The 20571-nt window shown below is 36.0% G+C and overlaps 1 protein-coding gene across 1 annotated transcript; it reads left to right on the top strand.

Annotated features, from left to right (window-relative positions):
• Positions 1-3222: 3222 nt before the first annotated feature.
• Positions 3223-15402, top strand: postnb (periostin, osteoblast specific factor b). The gene is made up of 22 exons (XM_079247024.1): positions 3223-3366; positions 3847-3945; positions 6566-6630; positions 6844-7001; positions 7084-7248; positions 7368-7514; positions 7605-7746; positions 8391-8603; positions 8729-8863; positions 9404-9552; positions 9684-9820; positions 10009-10139; positions 10251-10381; positions 10643-10745; positions 10855-10922; positions 11254-11299; positions 11405-11434; positions 13042-13194; positions 13281-13328; positions 13620-13697; positions 13782-13811; positions 14830-15402. The coding sequence occupies exons 1-22, from the start codon at positions 3248-3250 to the stop codon at positions 14856-14858; spliced, it is 2376 nt and encodes a 791-aa protein (XP_079103150.1). The 5' UTR covers positions 3223-3247; the 3' UTR covers positions 14859-15402.
• The last annotated feature ends 5169 nt before the right edge of the window (positions 15403-20571 follow it).

The following is a 20571-nucleotide window of genomic DNA, read 5'->3' as shown; positions in this document are numbered from 1 at the left end:
TGTTTAAATTAATTAAAAGGGGAGATCTGGAAAATCAAGACTAACACTGAAGATAAATATAAAATCAAAATTAAATTACATTTATTTACATAGCACATTTAAACAACAACTGAAATCGATCAAAGTGTTTAACTATTGTCAGAAGCAAATGATAAACAACAAAACAAAGCAGATAAAATAATAGTTTTTAAAAATTTAGAAATAGCTTATTACTTTAGTATTTGTGATGGTCAAGTAAGCATTATTTGTAAGCACAGATAACACAACATATGCTGGCCAAAGTGCTGAACAACTAGTAGGGATAAAATGCAAATAAAAGGGGAAATAAAAAACCAAACAAAAAAAAAAACTGATATAAAAGACACAGAAATGTATAGTAAGAAATATCAAAATCTTAAAAAGAATTAGTGTTTCAACAAGATTTGCAAATGTCCACAAAGAGGTGTGATCTTAACATCGACGGGAAGGCTTTTCTACAGGTTTGAGGGTGACAACAGAAAAAGCTCTATTCTACACAACATGAACATACTTTTCTCTAGCCTAGTGGTGGATACCAGGAAGCAGAACACTACACCACAATAAACTTGATGTGGTAATAAAACTACACCAAAAATTAAAATGTTTTTTTTTTTTTAGATTTTGTTAAAGGGCTAATCAAAGACTTAAGATGAAAAATACTTTTCTCAGTTCTTCTTAGGTCAAGATAAAAAGGATTAGAGACTTAAGAACAAACAATAAAATCTTAAAATCAACACTAAAACAGGGAGCCAGGGCAAAGAAGTCGGGACAGGTGTGACAACTTTGTACCAGTTAGCATCCAGGTGGCGCCACTGTTGCCCACTACAGACAGTGCATAGAGGACTGACCCACACTACTGCAGTACACAAGTTTAGAAGATATACAAGTGTGAATGCCTTTCTCAAAATAAAAAAAAAAAAAAATTGATTTGTGCCTGAATTGTAGCTAGCGCCGACCACAGCCTTTACATGCATGTCAATAAATTTTCAATATGTACTGAAACTTCTCTGACAAAAATAAATCCAAATCTAACATCTGAGTATTTCTAACATTTCTTGGACCCACCTACAGCACACTTCAATTTATAAATAATGCACTGTGACTTTAGATTCACTTCAGTGATAAAAATTTCTCCTCTCTTTCCTGGAGGAAATATATGTAAATAGTTTACCATTGATGTGCAAACAAAGTGCACGAGATGTGCAGTTTAAATGTTCCTTTTTGTCTGGTGCTGTGTGGCCTATTAATATTATCTGTGGCACACATAATTAATTATGCTTTGGTGCATGATTTTCCATTCTGCCTCCTTAGTATGCTAACTCTGCTTTTAGTGGTTGAAAAATTAAACAGCCAAACATTTTCCAGCTAACATGCATCAAGAATTCTCTGTGACCATTAAACTATGAGGATATGTAAATAACTGCATCGCTGCTCAGTGGCTGTTGAAACTCATCTTATTGACAACTTCTAAAGTCGTGAAAAAAATAAGATAAAAGCTATATTTAGATAAAGAATGATGTACCTAACCTATAAAAAAGGTTTAGACTGACATACTCCATTACTGCTGTAAGCACGTTAGTAATATTCTGAAGAGTAATTGATCTCATGCAACTTGTAAAAATCCTTTGTTACATAAATAATGTTTATATTGGAGTGTCAATTTGTCTGTGATTCTGCATCTGAAGCGCAAAAGTGATGCTGCAAATTAAAACCTAAATTAACCAAGTGCCATTATTTTTGTACAGGACAAAACATTAGAGCAAAAAGTTCTCCGTCCCATTTTGTTACCACATAATTGGACCCTGGGTTCTGTATGTCCTTGTTACACTGGAAGCTTCTGGCTGTAACAACATATGTCAGTCTGTATAATGTAGATTATGCCACTTGGGTGTGCTGTGACTAACAACTAGTAGATCATATGAATTATCTACAGACAAAAACAAAATGGTTTTGTGCTTGAAATGAGTATTTTTGCTCACCAAAACAAAATAGCTTTTATTTTAGAGAATTCAAATAAATTAAAATATGTTAGCCACTTACATATGTTTGACATGTGTCGTCATATCCAAAGCTTGCCATTCATTTCATGTCCTTACACCACAAACATATAGGCCTACTCACACACAGAAACACACACACACACACATCTCAGATGGTTTGTTTATGTGATACATTATGTGCTAATACATCCGGCAAGATGTAATCAGGATACTATTACACAAACATATAAGTGTACAATTGAAAACAATTTGAAACTGGTCTGATTTGTGTTGATGTAAAATTCCATATGGATGTTTACTCATTTAGAACAGAAAATGCAAACAGATCTGCTTAACTTGGAAGCTAATTGTGTGTTTTTGTTGTTGTTGGCATCCATATATTTCTTTCTTTCTTTTTTTTTTTTACCACATCAATTATTCTGTGTCCAGTTAAACAATGATTTTGTAACATTATCATTCGTGTGTAACTGCAACGTGATCCAGAGCCACCGTAGTTTTGCCAGTAGAGGGCGCAAAAACCATTCTAAAAAAAAAAAAGTAAACGCTGTTCTCTGCCATTTTTCTTTCTTTCTTTCTTTCTTTCTTTCTTTCTTTCTTTCTTTCTTTCTTTCTTTCTTTCCGACCGAATTCACACTAATTCACATATTCTTAGATACAGATCAAAACGGAAATTTCCATCCAAGTACCTTATCTGCTGAGCATGTCAAATCTAAAATAGCTTAATCATTTTAAATGTGCTATCATGTAAAAAGGCATAGCTACATCTGCTAAAAAGTCTAAATAGAACAATATACCTTGCATTTAATTTGACCCAAAACATATTTAATGTCTCAAAAAACCATCCTCAAAGTGGTATAAATTAGTAGGTCTGAATGTTTTAAAGATTATTCCTGTTTGCACAAATGCATCAAAACTGTATCTTGAAACTTGCTCAGTTGAGAAGTAGCAAACACTTTTGTAATTTTCTTAAACTATACTTTACAAATCTTTTTATAAATGTAAACAATGGGATTTATTTATTAATTCATATTTATTAGTAAAAACATTGAAAAGGTTAGAAAGTACAATGTTCAAAGAGAAATGTGCCATTTCAAATGCTCTGGGTGGTCCTTACAAGTAAGAAATTTTGCCATCCTCTTGGAGTGGAGAGTGAGACTCGTGGTATATAAACTGTGGCTGTTGGTCTGCTCTCACTACTCTGGGACTGGAAGGGCTTGTTGGAGTCAAAGATGAAGCTCCTTTTTGTGGCTGCCTTTGCACTCTTTGTGCTATCTACATTTGACTATGCTGATTCCTCAGCTTATGACAAAATTGTTTCCCACAGTCGTATCAGGGCAAAAAAAGAAGGGTAAGGCCATTTAAATTATTACTTTATATTTTGTCTTTCTTTGTTTTGTACTTTACTATATGTGCTATTTTCTTTTATTAGCTATGCATGATTCTTCAGCAGAAGGAGCATTAGTCCTAATTATTTCAGACTTGTGTTTGTAACATTTTGCATAAAACCTGTTGCAATGCAAAATGTCGCAAAATAATGTTTTTTTAAAGAGTTATAAACTTGTGAGCTAATATTTTGTGAGTCATTACTCAGAATAGGCTAATTCAATGGACAATAGGCACAGAGTTCATTATTCATAACTGCCAGATTTCAGAAGCAACAAGGATAGCTGCCAGATAATTATTCAAACTTGACAGTCTCAAGTCTTACCCAGCAGGGCTGTTTCTCACATAATCATTTACATGTAAGTCATGTTTTTTCAGGACATTCTTGCCAATTTCATACCAGCTGAATAATGGTTGTCCCTTTTCCTCCTACAAATCTCATTAGACCCAATGTCTGTGCACTCCAGCAAGTCATGGGTACCAAGAAGAAGTACTTCAGCACTTGTCGTAACTGGTACCAAGGGAACATCTGTGGAAAAAAAGCGTAAGTGTTTTCTTGCATCAGATAATTTGTTTTAAAGACATTACATATAAATTCAGAGAGCATAGTAAAAAAAAAAAAAAAAAAACAACAAAAAAAACCTCAATGTACACTTTTGTGAGTGTCTAAAAATGTTTCCTTGGTCTCTGTCTGCTTCCCAGACTTTTCCTACTTTGTCTTCATGATTTTCATGGAAACTTGGATGTTTCATACAGATAGACATCTGTTATCTTACTTTGAATTGCACTACAGCATGAAATGAAAAACACATTTATAGAGCAAGCCTTTAACTCTTTGCATTGAAGACAATCCTGTTTGATCCCATAAACTGCAAAAGGATTTCCATAGTGTTTGAAGACTGGTTGGACATCGTTGGATGCCACAGTGGTGAACCACTGATTCCAGGATATGATGTGGCGGCAAAATGTTGACTATATTCATGAATGGAAACACATTCAGCTCAATCATTAAAGCCTCTTTTTTCTGTTATTGTTCCAGCTGGCTCAGCAGTTTTAAGTTTAAAGATGGATCTCAGCCATGCCTACTTTTGAGTCGCCTACTCTTTTTCTCCCTCTCAGATGCATGAAGCACAGTGAAGTCCTTTAGTGCTCAACTGCACTAAAAGGCACGCATTGCTTCCTAAATAGCCTTAGTTATTCATGATGATTACATTCTAACCACTGAATCTGTCAAGTGATAATATTTGGCCTTCCTAAAATGGTTGTTGTTTTCTGTCATAGTTTTATTAAAACTAATAATCATCAAATAAAATTTAGTTCATATTCCATTACTCTCATTTTAACATCTCAAATTGTTTGGTTGACTTGGATGATTCACTGTAGCATGGCTAAATGTTCCAAAACACACTAGCTTCATGCAGCCAGCCAAACCTACCCCAGTGAACATTTCTGGTTTTAAAATGGGACTGGGTCCAAGAAAATGTTGCTCTACCACACTTCCATACTGCTTATTAGTGATGTGTTGCATTAGAATAGAACCACATACATGGCAAACAACATACTTTATAAACTTTTATCAAATTTTGTGGTGGAACCAAACTTCTATAAAGTTGCTGACTGTCAGAAGTTTCCATTTCCAAGGCCAAAGACAATCCTTCAGTGTGGGAAAGCAGTATAACAAGGTTTTTGCTGACGCTGCCCCAGTAGGCCTTGTGTGATCTCATCCCAGTCTCTGCAACTCCATTCAACCTTGATTCAAATACAGATGTTGTAGACATTTGACCTTGATTCAAATACAGATGTTGTAGACATTCAACCTTGATTTAAATACAGATGTTGTAGACATGCCACACGTTATACCTTGTCAGAAACATCAGCAGTGAATGAGACACAAAACAAGGTGCCTCTGTAAACTCTCCTTGTGAAGTCTCCACTCATTGTGAAATAATCTGTTCCTGACGCTGTCTGACTGTTCATGGTGAATCTGCTTGATATTTTCTTTCTGCATAATTACGTGTATGTAATATTAACCATAGACATTCCACACAATGGCACACAGAGTTTTTCTTGGTATGCACATTTAACATAAAACTGTCAGTAAAGAACTAACTCTGAAACATAGCATCAGTTCACATTTTGTAAAACCAGGATATCACAACCCATCAAGTGCTGCTTGTCCAACAAATTATTTCAGTGTACACAATGTCATTTGTACTTCAATTTCTACATTTTTTTAACTACTTGCCATGATTGCTTTAATTATGTGGAGCTGGAAGCTGGAGCAACTTCTCTAACAATAAAAACGAAATAATCTATCCAAATGAACTCCCCATGGCCAGCTCTGAGCACATATGGTATTATTTATCCCTTGCAGCTACATCTGGGCAGTTCTTTACGTCTTGCGGGTCTTTTTTTTATAGTTGAATACCTGCTAGTTATTTAGGGTGAAATGTACATCTCCACATGTTTCATTTTCCCATTACAGAAGTGTTGTAGTTTCAACATGACCAAACGAGCTGATGCAAGTTATATTTTTACATCATGCAGCTGCACTTTAATTTTACAGTTTTCCCCAGGCTATATTGTCAGGCAAAACAAATATAAAGCACTGGTTTCTACATACTTTTCAACCAAGTTTAAAAAAAAAAAACTTTTATTAAATTTGATCAAATTGATCAGTTTCTATTAAAGTTTTTGTAAGAAAAGAAAATGTAAAAAACAACCAAATAAGAAAGCTACAATCTGGTTTAGAGTCCATCAAAAGCCTTGAAAGCCCTAGAGATCTAAAGATGATTTCCAAGCCCTACTTTTGCTAAAGTTTGTTAAGTGCAAATAAGAAGCCAAACTAACTGATTGGCTTGAAAAGAGATCTAATACTTTGACTACTGAAATAGTAGCATAAGCCTCAAGGCACCATTTCAATTAGGTTTTGGATGAGATTGCTGGACCACATGGTTTTCCTGGAAAATGCTGTAGATAATGAGTAACATCTGGGACCCCCCAACACACACAAACACACACAACAAAAATCATGCATGCCAAGGAAAGATTTTTCAGCAAAAACTGTATAATAATAATAATAATAATAATAATAATAATAATAATAATAATAATAATAATAGCATTTACAGCACTCAGCTTTGACTTTTATGTTTGGACTGCAGGACTGTGCTGTATGAGTGCTGCCCAGGTTACATCAAACTGGAGGGAATGCGTGGTTGTCCTGCAGGTACAGTTTGTGCCACACTGCATTTGTTACACACAGGTTAAATGAGGCTAAACCCTGCATATGTAGACCAGCTGTGTGGCATTTTTCAAAACTGTGCAAATTAAAGCAGGGAGCAATGCCATAGCATACTATTTGAATACTTGACACTATCTTAACTTTTTCAACATGATTTGAAGACATGCTGGTATCTAATAATATTTATTTGGTTTTTAGTTGCCCCGCTTGACCATGTTTATGGCAGTTTGGGTATAGTGAAGGCTACATCGACCCAAAAATATGCTGATATTTCTAAACTAAGGCCTGAGATTGAAGGATCGGGATCCTTTACTTTCTTTGCTCCCAGCAATGAAGCATGGGACCTTTTGGATGAGGTAAGTCTAGGCTAAACAAACAAAAACATCTGTTTTCTTCTCAGTTTACCATTTTAATTATTTTATTTTCATCATCTAACAGACAATAAGGAATGCACTGGTCAGTAATGTCAACATTGAACTGTACAATGCCCTGCATTACCACATGGCCAACAAACGCCTCTTGACCAAAGATTTGAGGAATGGAATGACAGTCACTTCAATGTACAATGACCTTGGTCTACATATTAACCATTATTCTAATGGGGTGAGTATTGCCATTTAGTCTTACTACAGCTACCCCATTGCCGTTGTACTAAGGGAAAACAATCTAAAGGAAAATAAAGCTTAAGTGTGGTGTAGCATTAAACTGGATGTTATGTGCAGGTGGTGACTGTAAACTGTGCTAGGATTATCTATGGCAACCAGATTGCCACAAACGGAGTTGTACATGTCATTGACCGTGTAATCAGCGCTGTCGGAACCAACATCCAGGATTACATTGAAGTTAATGATGACTTGTCAACCCTCAGCGTAAGTACTGACGCAGACAAATGTTTATGCTTTGTTTTATTTGTGTTGAGATTCACTCAACATAACCCAGCTGGTGAAAACATCCTTTAGGACATGGCTCAAACAGCTGGACTGTTGGAGAAATTGGGTCAGCCAGGACATTACACTCTGTTTGCTCCCACCAATGAAGCCTTTGATAAGCTTGGGGGTGATATGTTAGAGAGGCTTCAGGCTGACAAGGAGGTCCTCAAAGGTAAATGGATCTATTCTTCCAACATTTATATAACATAAACTAATTGTGGCATTTCCACTTCTCTATCTCATGATAAAGTCATTGGATTTTCCATCTTTTACATGTTGTTTCTTCAAGTTCAGAACATGTGACATTACAAGAAATCCTGGAGGCTAGCCTCATTAGGTTTTAAATGTGAATCCTGTGTCACAATTCAACACACTAATTTTTGTCTTCATTTTGTTGGGCAGATTTAGAAAAACATGAAAAGCATAGATAATATTCTCATCAGCAGAAGCTAAGCTGGAGAAATAAACTTTAAAAGTGTACCTTGAAAAATAAATAAATATGTTTAGCATCCAATATTTCACATGTGACTACAAGGCAGGAAACAGCTGCCTCTTTAAACAAGCTAAGGAACTTGGCAGCATCTCAGCATTTTATTTCTTGCCCTGCTAGAATAGAACCACTTCACACAGAGTTAAAGCTCTACATCTCAAGTCACACAGGGACCTCAGGGATCCAAGGGGTCTGCAGGTTTCCTGGGCATTATTTCTTCAGCTGCAGTATAACATGAGACATAACATAAAAATGTCAGTGCATCCAATAAACATCTAACTATACAACTCAACCACACAATAACGTAAAATGTCATCTTGTTTCAGCCCTTCTGGGTTTCCACCTCCTGGACTCAGTCCAGTGTTCTGAGGCCATCATGGCTGGAAGTTCTTATGAGACCCTGGAGGGAAACAATATTGAAATCGGCTGTGATGGCGAGAGTTTAACAGTTAATGGCATTAAAATGGTGCTCAAAAAGGACATTGTCACCACCAATGGCGTCATCCACCTTATTGACCAAGTACTCATGCCAGACTCAGGTTAGACTCTCATTACTCCTTCTTTCCTGACTTGAGCAAAATTAGCTAATTACTGAAAAATGTCAAGTATTTTTTTTTTGTCAGTCAAATTTGAACCTTGTCTGGAATGCCTGTCCCCCTTTAAGCTAAACTGGTAATGGAATTGTTGGGAAGTTCCCAGTCAACTTTTGGTGACATGGTGTCCGAGCTGGGACTTTCTGCTGCCATGAGAGAAGACGCTGAGTACACTTTGCTGGCCCCTCTAAACACTGTCTTCACTGGTGAGTCTCAAACAGCTCATTATATGATGAAATGTCATCTGTTTTCCACTCAGCAGGTCGCTGAGTATGAATGCTGGCTCGTCTCATTAAGCTGCACTCTAGAGTCAAAGAAAATATTTTTATTTATTGTGTATTGATGTATATATTGCTGTATTTATATTTTTCACATACAGTGCATATGGTGCATATTAAGATTAGTAAATGAAATTAAAATTGAAATTTACTTTTATAATTTTGATATAGGCTGTTCTAATTAATACAGCCGATACTCTCATGACAGTCAGTTTATGTTCAAATACAGCTGCTCTTACAAACACAAAGTATATTCTTCTGAGCTTAGGCCCTTTTGACCTGCAACCAAAGGAGTCATATCTGAGAAAAAGCCAATCTACTATAGAAGCATGAACTCACTGAGAGCTGAGAAGGCTTTGTTTATGATATTGCTGCTGCTACTTGAGTATTGTTTCCAAAATAATAAATATGCTAAAACATTAGTTGCAAATATATAATGATAAATACAAAAACATCTCTCCTTTGAAGATGAAGTGATGAGCATCGATCAGAGTTTCCTGAAAGTTATCCTGGAGAACCACATCTTGAAGAGTAAGATCGGCCTGGGACAACTTTACAATGGCCAGCGGCTGGAGACCATTGGAGGGAAAATTCTTCGAGTCTTCATTTACCGCACGGTGCCTCATCGCCTGAATTTGTGCCTCAAATTATGCTATCAAGCACAATTTATTACCCTGTCATTTACTCATATTATATTCAAGACATTGCATTGATCCCACTGCGTTTAACTTGTGTATTTTGTCTGCAGGCTGTTTGTATTGAGAATTCCTGCCTGATAAGAGGCAGTAAAGAAGGAAGCAATGGGGCCCTTCATCTCATGAGAACTCTTTTGAAACCTGCAGAAAAAACTATGTTAGAGGTTTTGACAGAAAACGGAGGTTTCAAGTAAGCACTGGACAATGTTGATTAACATGGAGTTTTGTCTTAAAAAGTAGCTTATTATCAAACCACATCTTCCTGTGTCTTTCAATTAAATCCACATGGCACATGTGGGAATGTGCTGTCAGCAGAAATAATTAGTTCTCAGTGGTTTTTATAACAGCTAAGTTACTAGTTTCTGCTCTGTACTGCAGGATCTTTTTGTCTCTCATGGAAACTGCTGGTCTGACTGACCTCCTCAAGCAGGAGGGAGATTTCACTCTCTTTGCCCCAAGCGATAAGGCCTTTGCTGGTCTAAGCCAGAGAGACGTGAACCTATTGAAGGGTAGGTCTACTTCACTGCCATTATTTTAATATTTTGGGTACACATTTTGCGAGTTATACAGTTAATTAACAGATTATATGTTTTTTTTTTGGTTTTTTTTTTTTTATCCAGGTGACGTGAATGCTCTCAGAACCATTCTTTTGTATCACTTCAGTCATGGTGTTTTCATTGGTGGTGGTTTGGAGGCTGGTGTGACAAACCTTCTTAAATCTCTCCAAGGCAGCAACCTAAAAATGATTTTTGTGAGTATTTCATTTAGAGGCTTTTATCTAAATGAATTCAGACATGATAACTTTTCTTATTTTCAGGTAGCATCATTCACAAAAATGTGCTTTTTCACAAACTATCATTAATTGTTAATGAACAGTGAGTCCGCTAGTCTCATGAAATCTCCTCAGTTCAAAACCAGAACAAGCTAATGATTTTTACTGGAGCTTAGGATTAATTCCTATCACTCACGCCACACTTTGCTGTCTATAATTGTGTTTAACTTTCTTCCTCAGGCAAACAGCACGGTGAAAGTGAATTCTGTCCAACTCCCAGAATCAGATATCATGGCCACAAATGGTGTCATTCATTTTGTTGACCAAGTTTTGTACCCTGCAGGTACAGACATTTTCATATTTGCCCATTGATAAATCTGTCAAGACATGCTCTTGCTTTTATAATTACATTTAAAGTCTAATTGTGCGTAACGCCCTCTGCTCTCATCCAGACATCCCTGTTGGAAGCCAGGAATTGCTCATGGTACTGCAGAGGCTCATTACTTATATGCAAATTAAGGTGAGGATTGCCTTAGGTAAATTCAATCGTTATGCCTTTCATTATCTGTAAGCCTAAAGGAATAAAGAAATGGGCTTTTAATAATTACCAGTTGTTATTAAAGCTCCGGTGCTTCTGAAAGAGCAAGGTGTAGTCCGGTAGAATATATGTAACTCAGCATAAAATACAAGACAAGTACGTTCTTGAAAACCTCATATCTTCTCAGTGTTTTGAACATTTATATAAAGTACTAGGCAGTACTTTTACAATCATTAAATTCTAAAGGAAGTAAATAGAGTTCATATGTAATCCACTTCTGTGACTTTTATTGATTTATTTACTATTTTTGCAGTTCATTTCAGGGTTTAGATATCAAGAAATACCCCTTACATTTATGAGTAAGTATTGAAATCATTATGCCACTTTAATCTTTTTGGTGCTTTTTATTTCTTGATTGGCATATTTCACTGTCATTAATGATTTGCATGTCTTGTTGTGTTTAGAGAGGATCATCACACGTGTTGTTGAGGAAGGTAATAATGATTTCTGCGATTTTCCAATGTGCTGTCTGAAAATGTCTGCACCCATTTTGGTATTTTTCCATTTCTGTTTTAATTAATATGAAATGTATGAGTTATTAGTGTTTTGTGCGACATGGAGACTTTAGCATACTCTTGTTTGAAATTTGGTGTCTGAGAAACATCCATGTTGTGACACATGCTTCAGCTGATAATGGCTGATGTGAAATTGAGATTGGATTAAGTAGTTTTGTATGGTACAGCTGAAGTGTTACTGCAATACCAAAGCCACGTCATGATTTAAAGTAGAGGATATGGTGGTATGTATCCCAATTTGTGAAAAGCCTTCTGCACAGGATTGACCCCAGATGGGCCACTCCAAGCAGATAGTAGGGACACATCTTCAGTTGTGTCATCAGCTGTATTTTTTATAGCTAATACACTATGTTGGGGCTGGGCCACAACAGGCTTATAAGGGTTGTTGGTAAATACAAGTAGCACAACACCTAACAATTGACTACAACACAACACCAAGCTGCAACAATAGTTAAACTGCTTTTTTTTTTCTTCCAAATTTAAACTGCACATAATGAATACATGACATAGAAGCAAGCAGGTAAGTAAGAAGTGAGTAAGAAAAAGTAAATGTGTGTGATGTGTGAATAAAGAATTAGTAGTGGATCAGCACCATTTTACTGCCCAATGGCTTGTTCATCTAACTGCTTTTAACCACAAGGGTGGATAGAAAAAATCAGAATGGATTTGCAAATAAACTTAGAAAATGTTCCAATTTTTTAAAAAAAATGTGGGTGTGCAACGTTCAGTAGATAACTTTGCGTTAATAACATCCCTATAACAACTGATTTTATGATTCTTTTCAGCTGCTGTAGGCAGCAAAGTTTTGTTCCAGTCCTAGTAATTGGCCTTATTTGTTATCAGACCATCAATACACTTTTCAGACTACAACATGACAGAGATACATGCAAAATTATGATTTATGACTAACTTTTTATTGTGTCTATGATCCGTTCTGCCTCTTGTTTTGGCAAAGCTTTCCACTGGTTTTCTCACCTCATTTAAGTGGCAAACTCTTCTTCCATTGCTCGGCCTCACTTCTGCCTTAGTCAGTGCTCGACTGATCGTAAAGGAGCCTGTGGCTTTACTTTTTCTGTTGTCTACTTCGTGTTATGTAAATTTCAAGAAAGAAAGTTCTATTTAAGTTCTATTGCTGCTTTTGTGTTTTTTGTGACTACTTGTAGAGTGTTGTTGTTGTGTATTGCAGTAACATTTTAGTATCACCTGTAGGATTTGTGGGTATGATTACTCATATTTCACTAATTGATATGCCCCTCCATCACATACTAAATTAGATAAGTAAATGAATACAAATCTCTCTCAAGCCTCAGACTCAGGACCATTTAAGGAATACATAAATAGTGATCCTGTGATATACAATAATGGGCATATTTGAACTAGTTATGTTCATTTCCAAGGTAACTGATGACATCAGACCTCTTCATGAACCCTGACAGTTTTTATAATGTCACTTCAGTGGATTGTCTGCATCAAAGAGCACTGCTGTCAATTCAATTTTATAAAATATTCTCTTACTGTTTTTACAGTTCCTGAAGTAACCAAAGTGACAAGAGTCATTGAGGGCCAGCCTACTATCACCAAGGTTACCAGGGTCATTGAGGGCGAGCCTACCATCACCAAAGTTACAAGGGTCATTGAAGGTGAACCCACCATCACCAAAGTTACCAGGGTTGTCTCAGGTAGAATTTTGTTTTTCTCCAGTTCACCGGTCAGAAATTTTTCCTAATTGATTTTCAGAAGAGTTCTTGATTTCTTTTGTTTCCAGGCCCTCAGTACTCAGTCAGCAGTGGTACCACAAACATCGACTTGGAGGGTAAGTGAATTTGAAAACATTTCTGTGAGGTAAGTGAAGCATTTCAAGCATAAGAGCTGATTTTACTAGCTTGCGTGAGAATAATGTTCTAAAGTGTTTTACAGTTGGATTTATTGCCCTTTAATCTCTGTTTAAAAAATTGAATATTGACATTACCAGTACATGTTTGGGTGTATAATCTAAACAAAACATCATAAGGAGGTCACAGAACAGTGTTACATATTAACTATGATTACTGTCCCTGCACAGATAATGCAGATTCTCTAATGGGAAGTTGTCTTTTTCCAACAGGAGTTGACCTTTCAAAAATTACCACTATTGAAGGGGATGCAAGCCTTGACTCTGACCAACTTACCAAATTGATCCAAAGTGAGTTTTGTCTTTTTGTACATCTCAACTACTGAGAAAATGAATCCATGAATAATATGTGTACAAATTTGCTTACCTTCATAGGAGGAAGAACTCCTCCCCGAAGAGTTTTAGGTAAAAAGATATATTAGCCAAAACTAAATAAAATCCTGTAACGCAGAAAATTTTGGCTTTCAATTAAAATCGCTACCTGCATTTTAAATGGCGTATGCTGCATCATATGTACACCCCATAAGTCATGGTTGGTGTAAATAAAGGAATAGTTGGACATTTTGATAAAGTTGCTCGAACTGCCCACTTTCTTTCTGAAAGTTAGATGAGAACATTTATAACATAGTTTGTGTATGATAAATATGGAACGAAGTACAAAAAGTAAAAAGGAAAGAGGCAGAAACAGATTGGTACTTTATGTTTAATGATACCGTTGAACATTTGGACCTCATAAATTCTCACTTTTTTTATCCTGTTAGTTTAATCCCAGGTGGACATTTTTAACTTCTTGCAGTTTCTCTGTAACTTCAGTGAACTAAAGTTCATAAGAATTCTTGCAAAGAACTTACGCATTTAACCTCTTGTGAAACCACATTGAGTTTCATAAACTAAGCAAGCAATCATTAATAAAGTTTGTATAAATGGGATAATGTTGTACTTGGATAAAATTCCTCTTTTCCCACCAATGGCGCTTAATTAAGCCAAACTATTAGTGATTAGATAGTTTCACATTTTTCATCCAGAGTGGTGGAATCAATCTTCTCATCTAACGCTCAAGAAAGGAAGTACAAGAGTAAATTTCTAAAATGTCCACTGGTTCCTTGATGTCAGTCGCGGGCGCTTCACTGGCATGCTTGCTGCTACAATGCTCATCTGAATGCTATGCTGACATTTGCTATGCCTCTGCAGCTGCATTTCGTATCACTTTTTCATGAGGCTAGGTTCTGAGTCAAAACACTCCTGTAGGGGACATTATAATCATCACTCCCACTCTCTGCTGTGCTGAGTTTGGCATTTCCATATGGGGAGTGATGAGATCAGAGCACAGACGCCAAGCTTTGACACAGTACATATCTCACATTTAGACAACGATCAGGTCTGTTTGAATGACATGTGTTCATTGTTTTATTTCTTTTGGCAGCTGGCACCAGGCGAAGGGGAAGAGACTGAACATGGATGGATGAGACTATCTCCCTTGTAAATGCAGAGACAGACTTCAAACTCTGAGAGTGAAAGTGGTGTTGTAATACCGTGGATACAACTCGAGTGTCAGTTTTAAAAGAATACATATTGACAATAAATGAGAACAATCTGTTTTGTAAACAATTTAATGGTGCTTTAAATATGTATATATATTGACTTTTTAGTTCAGTATATATTAACAGCTCAGATGGATAATTTTGCATGAATTAAAAAACGGGGCAGGTAAACATCCAGACATTAGTCTAGTCATCTAACATTTTTGTTCAGTGCTTCTCTGTGGCTTTGCTAGAGGTGAATGAGATGTCAAGAGCTATTGGGGAATAGTTCTAAATCTCAAGGATTGAAAAAATAATGTATTTTCTCACTTTACATTATTTTTATTTCTCTGATACTAAGTTGTTTAAGGTGCAAATATGTTCTCTGCTTGTTTTTTGGTGTAATGTACCCAAATCCAGGCATTCTTCTGTTTTACAGACATTTCCAATAAAGTGCTTTAGTTCAGATAACGATATCACAAAGACTAGTCATTTTAGTGTCGTTGCAAAGTTGTTAAGTTTTTCTATTTTACTTAAACTGCCCCAAATATCTCATGTTAAAACATATTCAAATAAGTGTCCAACATTTCTGTAGAGTGATCCAGTCATTATCTGTGTCATGAGGGAGATTGGCTGGACTCTTTAGAAAACATCCAGAAATACAGAAAACATTAATCAAGCTGGGATCAAAGGAGGCACTTTTCTTAAGAACGATAAGTATCTCAATTTAATCCAATGAATTAAACTTGCATCTTAAATCACTTCTAGTTGCTAGCAGAAGTGTTTTATGATATTGGAACTCTGAGGTCATTTTTGTGAAGAAAATCTGATGAGCTTTTCTGTACAGACACTGTGGTCATGAAAAGCTCTTTATTTAGTTTCTCGTGCAAAATTTTCAGTGCAATTTATGGCTTCTTAAGTAAAGCAAAATTGGTGCACATTGCTATTAATTGGCAATGTTTCCACATGCATTTACTGTATATTTAAATCACGTCTAAAGCAAATCATTATGTTCAATCATCCAGCATGCTTCATATAAACCTCTTAACTTAATGGTGTTTTCTGTATAGTAAAATCAATTGTCATTCAGGTTTTTTAAAACCAATTCACTGTACTTAGACCTATTTCATATGTGCTGCAAAAGGCTTACTTGCTTTACAACATTTCACTGAAGTCATATCTGACTGAAACAGGGTTGGCAGGCATGGATGTATAATGATGTAAAGCATAAAGTTCACTCAGTTTTTAAAACCTATTTATAGTCTTTAAAAACCTTTCCTGTTCTGGAAAATATATATAAAAAAATCTAAACTAATTTAAAATAAGTTCTTTTTACAATTCATTTGTCTTTTATTATACTGCAGACAGAAGGCAAAATTTTTTATGTTTTATTTTGACAAATTTGTTTAATTTTTCAAAAACTTTGTTTCTATCTATTGTTTAGTATCTCAGGATAAAATCCCATTTAAAAAAATAAGTTTGGGATAGTGCAATTCAACTGAGTCACCAATCATTCATTGTTCAGCAATTTAACTGCTGTCAAGTGTGCAACGAGGGCTTAGAGTCGGAATTTCAGTTCAGCTTCACTACAAAGTGGTCTTATGTTAACCTTCATCAGAGACATTAACTTCTGTGGGATTGGAGGAATCTGGGATGGACCATCTCACAGTGGAAATGCAGCAGGATCAGATGCAACCAGGAAGAATTGGTTTCAGGCTACTGGAGTTGACACATTGTACAACTTGTTGCATAATGAAAATATTTTCATTTAATTCAGTTTAGGGCTGCAGTTTTGCTTTTTGAAATGACATGGTCTCAATAACTTTATAAAGCAGCAAACTCTTCAAGGCACTGTGGTAGTTTGCAGTGTGGGAAGCAGCCAAAACAAGAAATAGCTCCTGTGAGTCAGGCCAAAACAAAGGTATTATTGCCCAGTCTTGGTTGGAAGTAGGTTTGTGGCCACATATCTCAGGGTCTTCTTCATGAGTGAGTGTTGGGCAGAGTGGAAGATTGACAAGCAGACTGCAGCTGGATTTTCAAAGACGCCATCTGTTGCAAAAACAGGACTGAACCAAATGGTGAGACAGTTAATTTACTTGTCAGTCTATTTTCCAGCCTTCAGTCCAGAGCAATGGAAGCAACCAGAACAATGAGATCCCAAGTATGAGTTACACAAAAGAGCATCCTCTAAAGGGTCTCTGAACATGCCTTTGGAAAGGATGTGGAGCTTTCTTTCTTTTATTATTTTTTATCACAGAGACAATCAGAATGAGGTTGGTTGATGTTATTTCCTGGGAGAGGCATTTTACCTGGAAAAGACCTGAGGGTAGCTGAAAAGATATAACTCTTACTGGCTTGGGAACACCTTGGCAGCCACCCTCCCACGCCCAACATAATTAGAGGAGGCTGAGTAAGGGAGGCTGGAAAATCTTTACTTAGATTACCCTTTCAGGAACCCCAAATCCAATTTGTGATAAAATATAGTTTGATGGCTCAAAATCCATAATGTATGAATGTTTGGGTTTTTTTTTTTGTTTTTTTTGTTTTTTTTTTAAGCATTTAGGCTTAGATAAAGGCGTTGTTGATCTGACCTACAAATGAAAGAACTGAGACATGACTTTAGATTTTAACTGGCCCTTACTAACCATCTATGCATTCCAGAAGCACACACTGGTCCCATAAATGTAAGTTGTAGTGATTGCTTTGTGTGCAGCTGCATATGACTCATCATTTGAATGCAACATTGGCTCCAAAGTGCTGACATGTTTCTGGCACTCTGGCCTCATGCTTGATATCTGATGAGTTTCCACTGTGGTGCCATCATGTGTACAAGTAATGATAAAATGAAGATGAAATAAAAATCTGAACTTACCCACTTAAGCTGGGAAGTGCACCTGAACATTATGTACCAAAGCAGACTGAGTGGTCCTGGTCAGAGATGTGTTTCTTTTTTCTTATATGGCAGCAAAGTGAATGCTTGGCCTTTAAAGCGTGACTTAGGGCACATTCCCACTGCTGCTGTTTGGTCTCCTGCAGACCGTGGTCCTCTTCCAGGAATAGTACAATTTGTTTGGTACAGTATGAACAACAACCAGAATCCATCGAAATCCAATATGATGACCAAACTTGACCCACTGATACCTCCTATTGAAATCTGGATCCGACCCATTTATGAATAACCTAACCAACAGCTCATTATGCTGCAGAACTGATTTGATGCAAGCAGTGAAGTCAGAAGGTGCAGGTCTCAGGAATCAAAGCCTATAGCATTTAAAAAATCCAGTTTCCAGGCAGGAGTGTTTGTCCCAGTTTCCACTCTCAAATCCTCTGCAATGTCAGTGGATCACATTTCAACCGGACGAAAAATTACTCTTCATTTCAACAGGTCAATTTTGTGAGTAATTATTTGTTTTTGTCTATCATTGGTTGCCACTATTTCCAATGGAAATCAGGTTCACTTTCAGTAATGTCTGAATTTTAAAAGCAAAGTTATAAAGTTTGTCGTCAAAGGAAGCGTATAATAATCCAACTGAAACCAATTAAACATGTTAATTATTTTGGATAATAAGTATCCTGTAGATGTTAGGGATATGTGTAATTTTTCCATTTTTGGTAATAGCGAAAAGTTATCTCAGAAGTTGCGTAAGGAATAATTGTCAGAGTGACAACTTGAAGCCTAATAAATAATAGTTTTATGCTCCGGCAAGCTCATTCATCACATATCTTTTGCCAAGACTTTTGTGTATACTTTTTATCTATATCACCTAGTGAACAGAATTTGGAAAAAAAAAAAAAAATCTCACGACTGCTGCTCAGCCAGAACCTCTTTTTCCTCTTCAAGCTCATCTGCTCCACCTGAGCATACCATCTTCACCTGCTAAATAGTCTGTAATACTCACCTCATTGTGTCCAGTGTTATCGCTTGTCCACTGACACTGACAAACTCATAAATATTTCAGAAAAGATCCTCAATGAAATTCTGAATCTGGTCACGGTCATATTTAAGTAAATCAAGAAAAACAAAGACACAACGTGACATTATGTTTCTTTTTTACTGAAAAAGTGATCAACACAATCTGAAGTTCCAAATTTCTTCCAACCATTTTTTTTTGTGATTTAAATTTTTTTCATTTTATGTAATTTAAAACATGGTTACTTTCATTTGCATGACTTTAAAATGAATTCTGAATACTACATTTAATTCATACCAAGTGATTGACCTGATAGTTAGACCCCAGAGTTCCAAGCATGCAGGACATATGCAGTCATTAAACACATAATTGTGTTGCTATTCTTAATATTCCTCTTTTTTGTGCAGTGAAATGAAATTCTGCTATGTTTTAATTATTTCAGCATGTCTACGATTACAAAGTTTTGGCTCCAGTATTTGTAACTGCATAAAAAGCTATTTTAAAAAAGCACATGTGGATTAAATATTATCCTGAAAAAGTAGTAATTGGCACACAAATCTCTTCATATTGCCTTCCAGCCACATCCACCTGACAGATCTTTGAAATGAATATGACAAAAAAAAAAAGAAATGAATATGACACAACACCAGTAAACAGAATGGATTACTTATGGTTGCTTAACCCAATTAACTTCAAATGTTCAGTTCGAGCTGGAATCTGTAACGAATGGTAGAATATTTTGGACTATGGCCAAATGGAACAAATAACTCATTCAGTAATATTTGAAGAACAAGCTATTCCTGGATTCTTTTTGTGGTTCTGGATTAAAGGTTTATCTAAATCATGTCAGAATGACATATGATGGCATGAAAAATTATGAGATGTGCAAAGGAATTTGTAGAAATGTTGTCATGTCAGCTGGAGGCTGCCGAGTTGTGGAAATTCTTGCACCGAATGACTTCCAGAAAAATGTGTTTTTCACTGTGATGTTTGAATTTTAAGTTGCATGTCTTTCTCAGGCAATTTGCAGTTTGCACTTTAATACCAAAATGTAACTTAAAATGTGTGGTTTATTGGAAATCTTAACGAATTTATTGATTTCTAAAACAAAACCCAAAGTGCACTAGTTCAGTACATTGTTGGTGGTATCATTTCCAAGTTCTTCTTGGTTGCACTGATTATTTATACTTCAACTAATTGTAATGTATTACTAAATATGCAGGATTAAATATTACGTTATGGACAATTTTTCTTCTGTGAAAGTTGTTTTTTAAAACCGAATATTTTAGCCACAGGTCATGTTTCTTTGTTCCACATCATCTTTCTTCTAAACTGTACTTTCCAGCTACAGAATAATCTGTTATAAAATGTTCCATGTATATATCAGACTGTCTGACAGTAATATACTTCTAAAACCTTTAATGTCTCAGTGTAAAAAAACAAGACATTACGGACAGTTTTACCACCAGCAGCTGCAGTCTCATTGCCTTCCCAAATTCCATGGCTACGTCAAAGGATGGGAGTAATCAGCAGCATACAGCTACTTCCGAGAGTGTCTCCAACAAACGCAGGTGGATGTTCGGTTTCTGTGAAAAATGCATGAAGCTTTATGAGAGTAAGAACTCCAATCTCTAGTTTTGGGATCACTTTATTGCACAGCATGCATGTGCAAAAAACACCACCATCAGAACGTTCTGGTTTTTTTTTTCTCCCCTAAAGCATTTTGGAAAACAT

This window comes from Telmatherina bonti (assembly GCF_933228915.1).
Source record: "Telmatherina bonti genome assembly, chromosome: 9".
Lineage (NCBI taxonomy): Eukaryota > Metazoa > Chordata > Actinopteri > Atheriniformes > Telmatherinidae > Telmatherina > Telmatherina bonti.
This window is presented reverse-complemented; position numbering and strand designations above follow the sequence as displayed.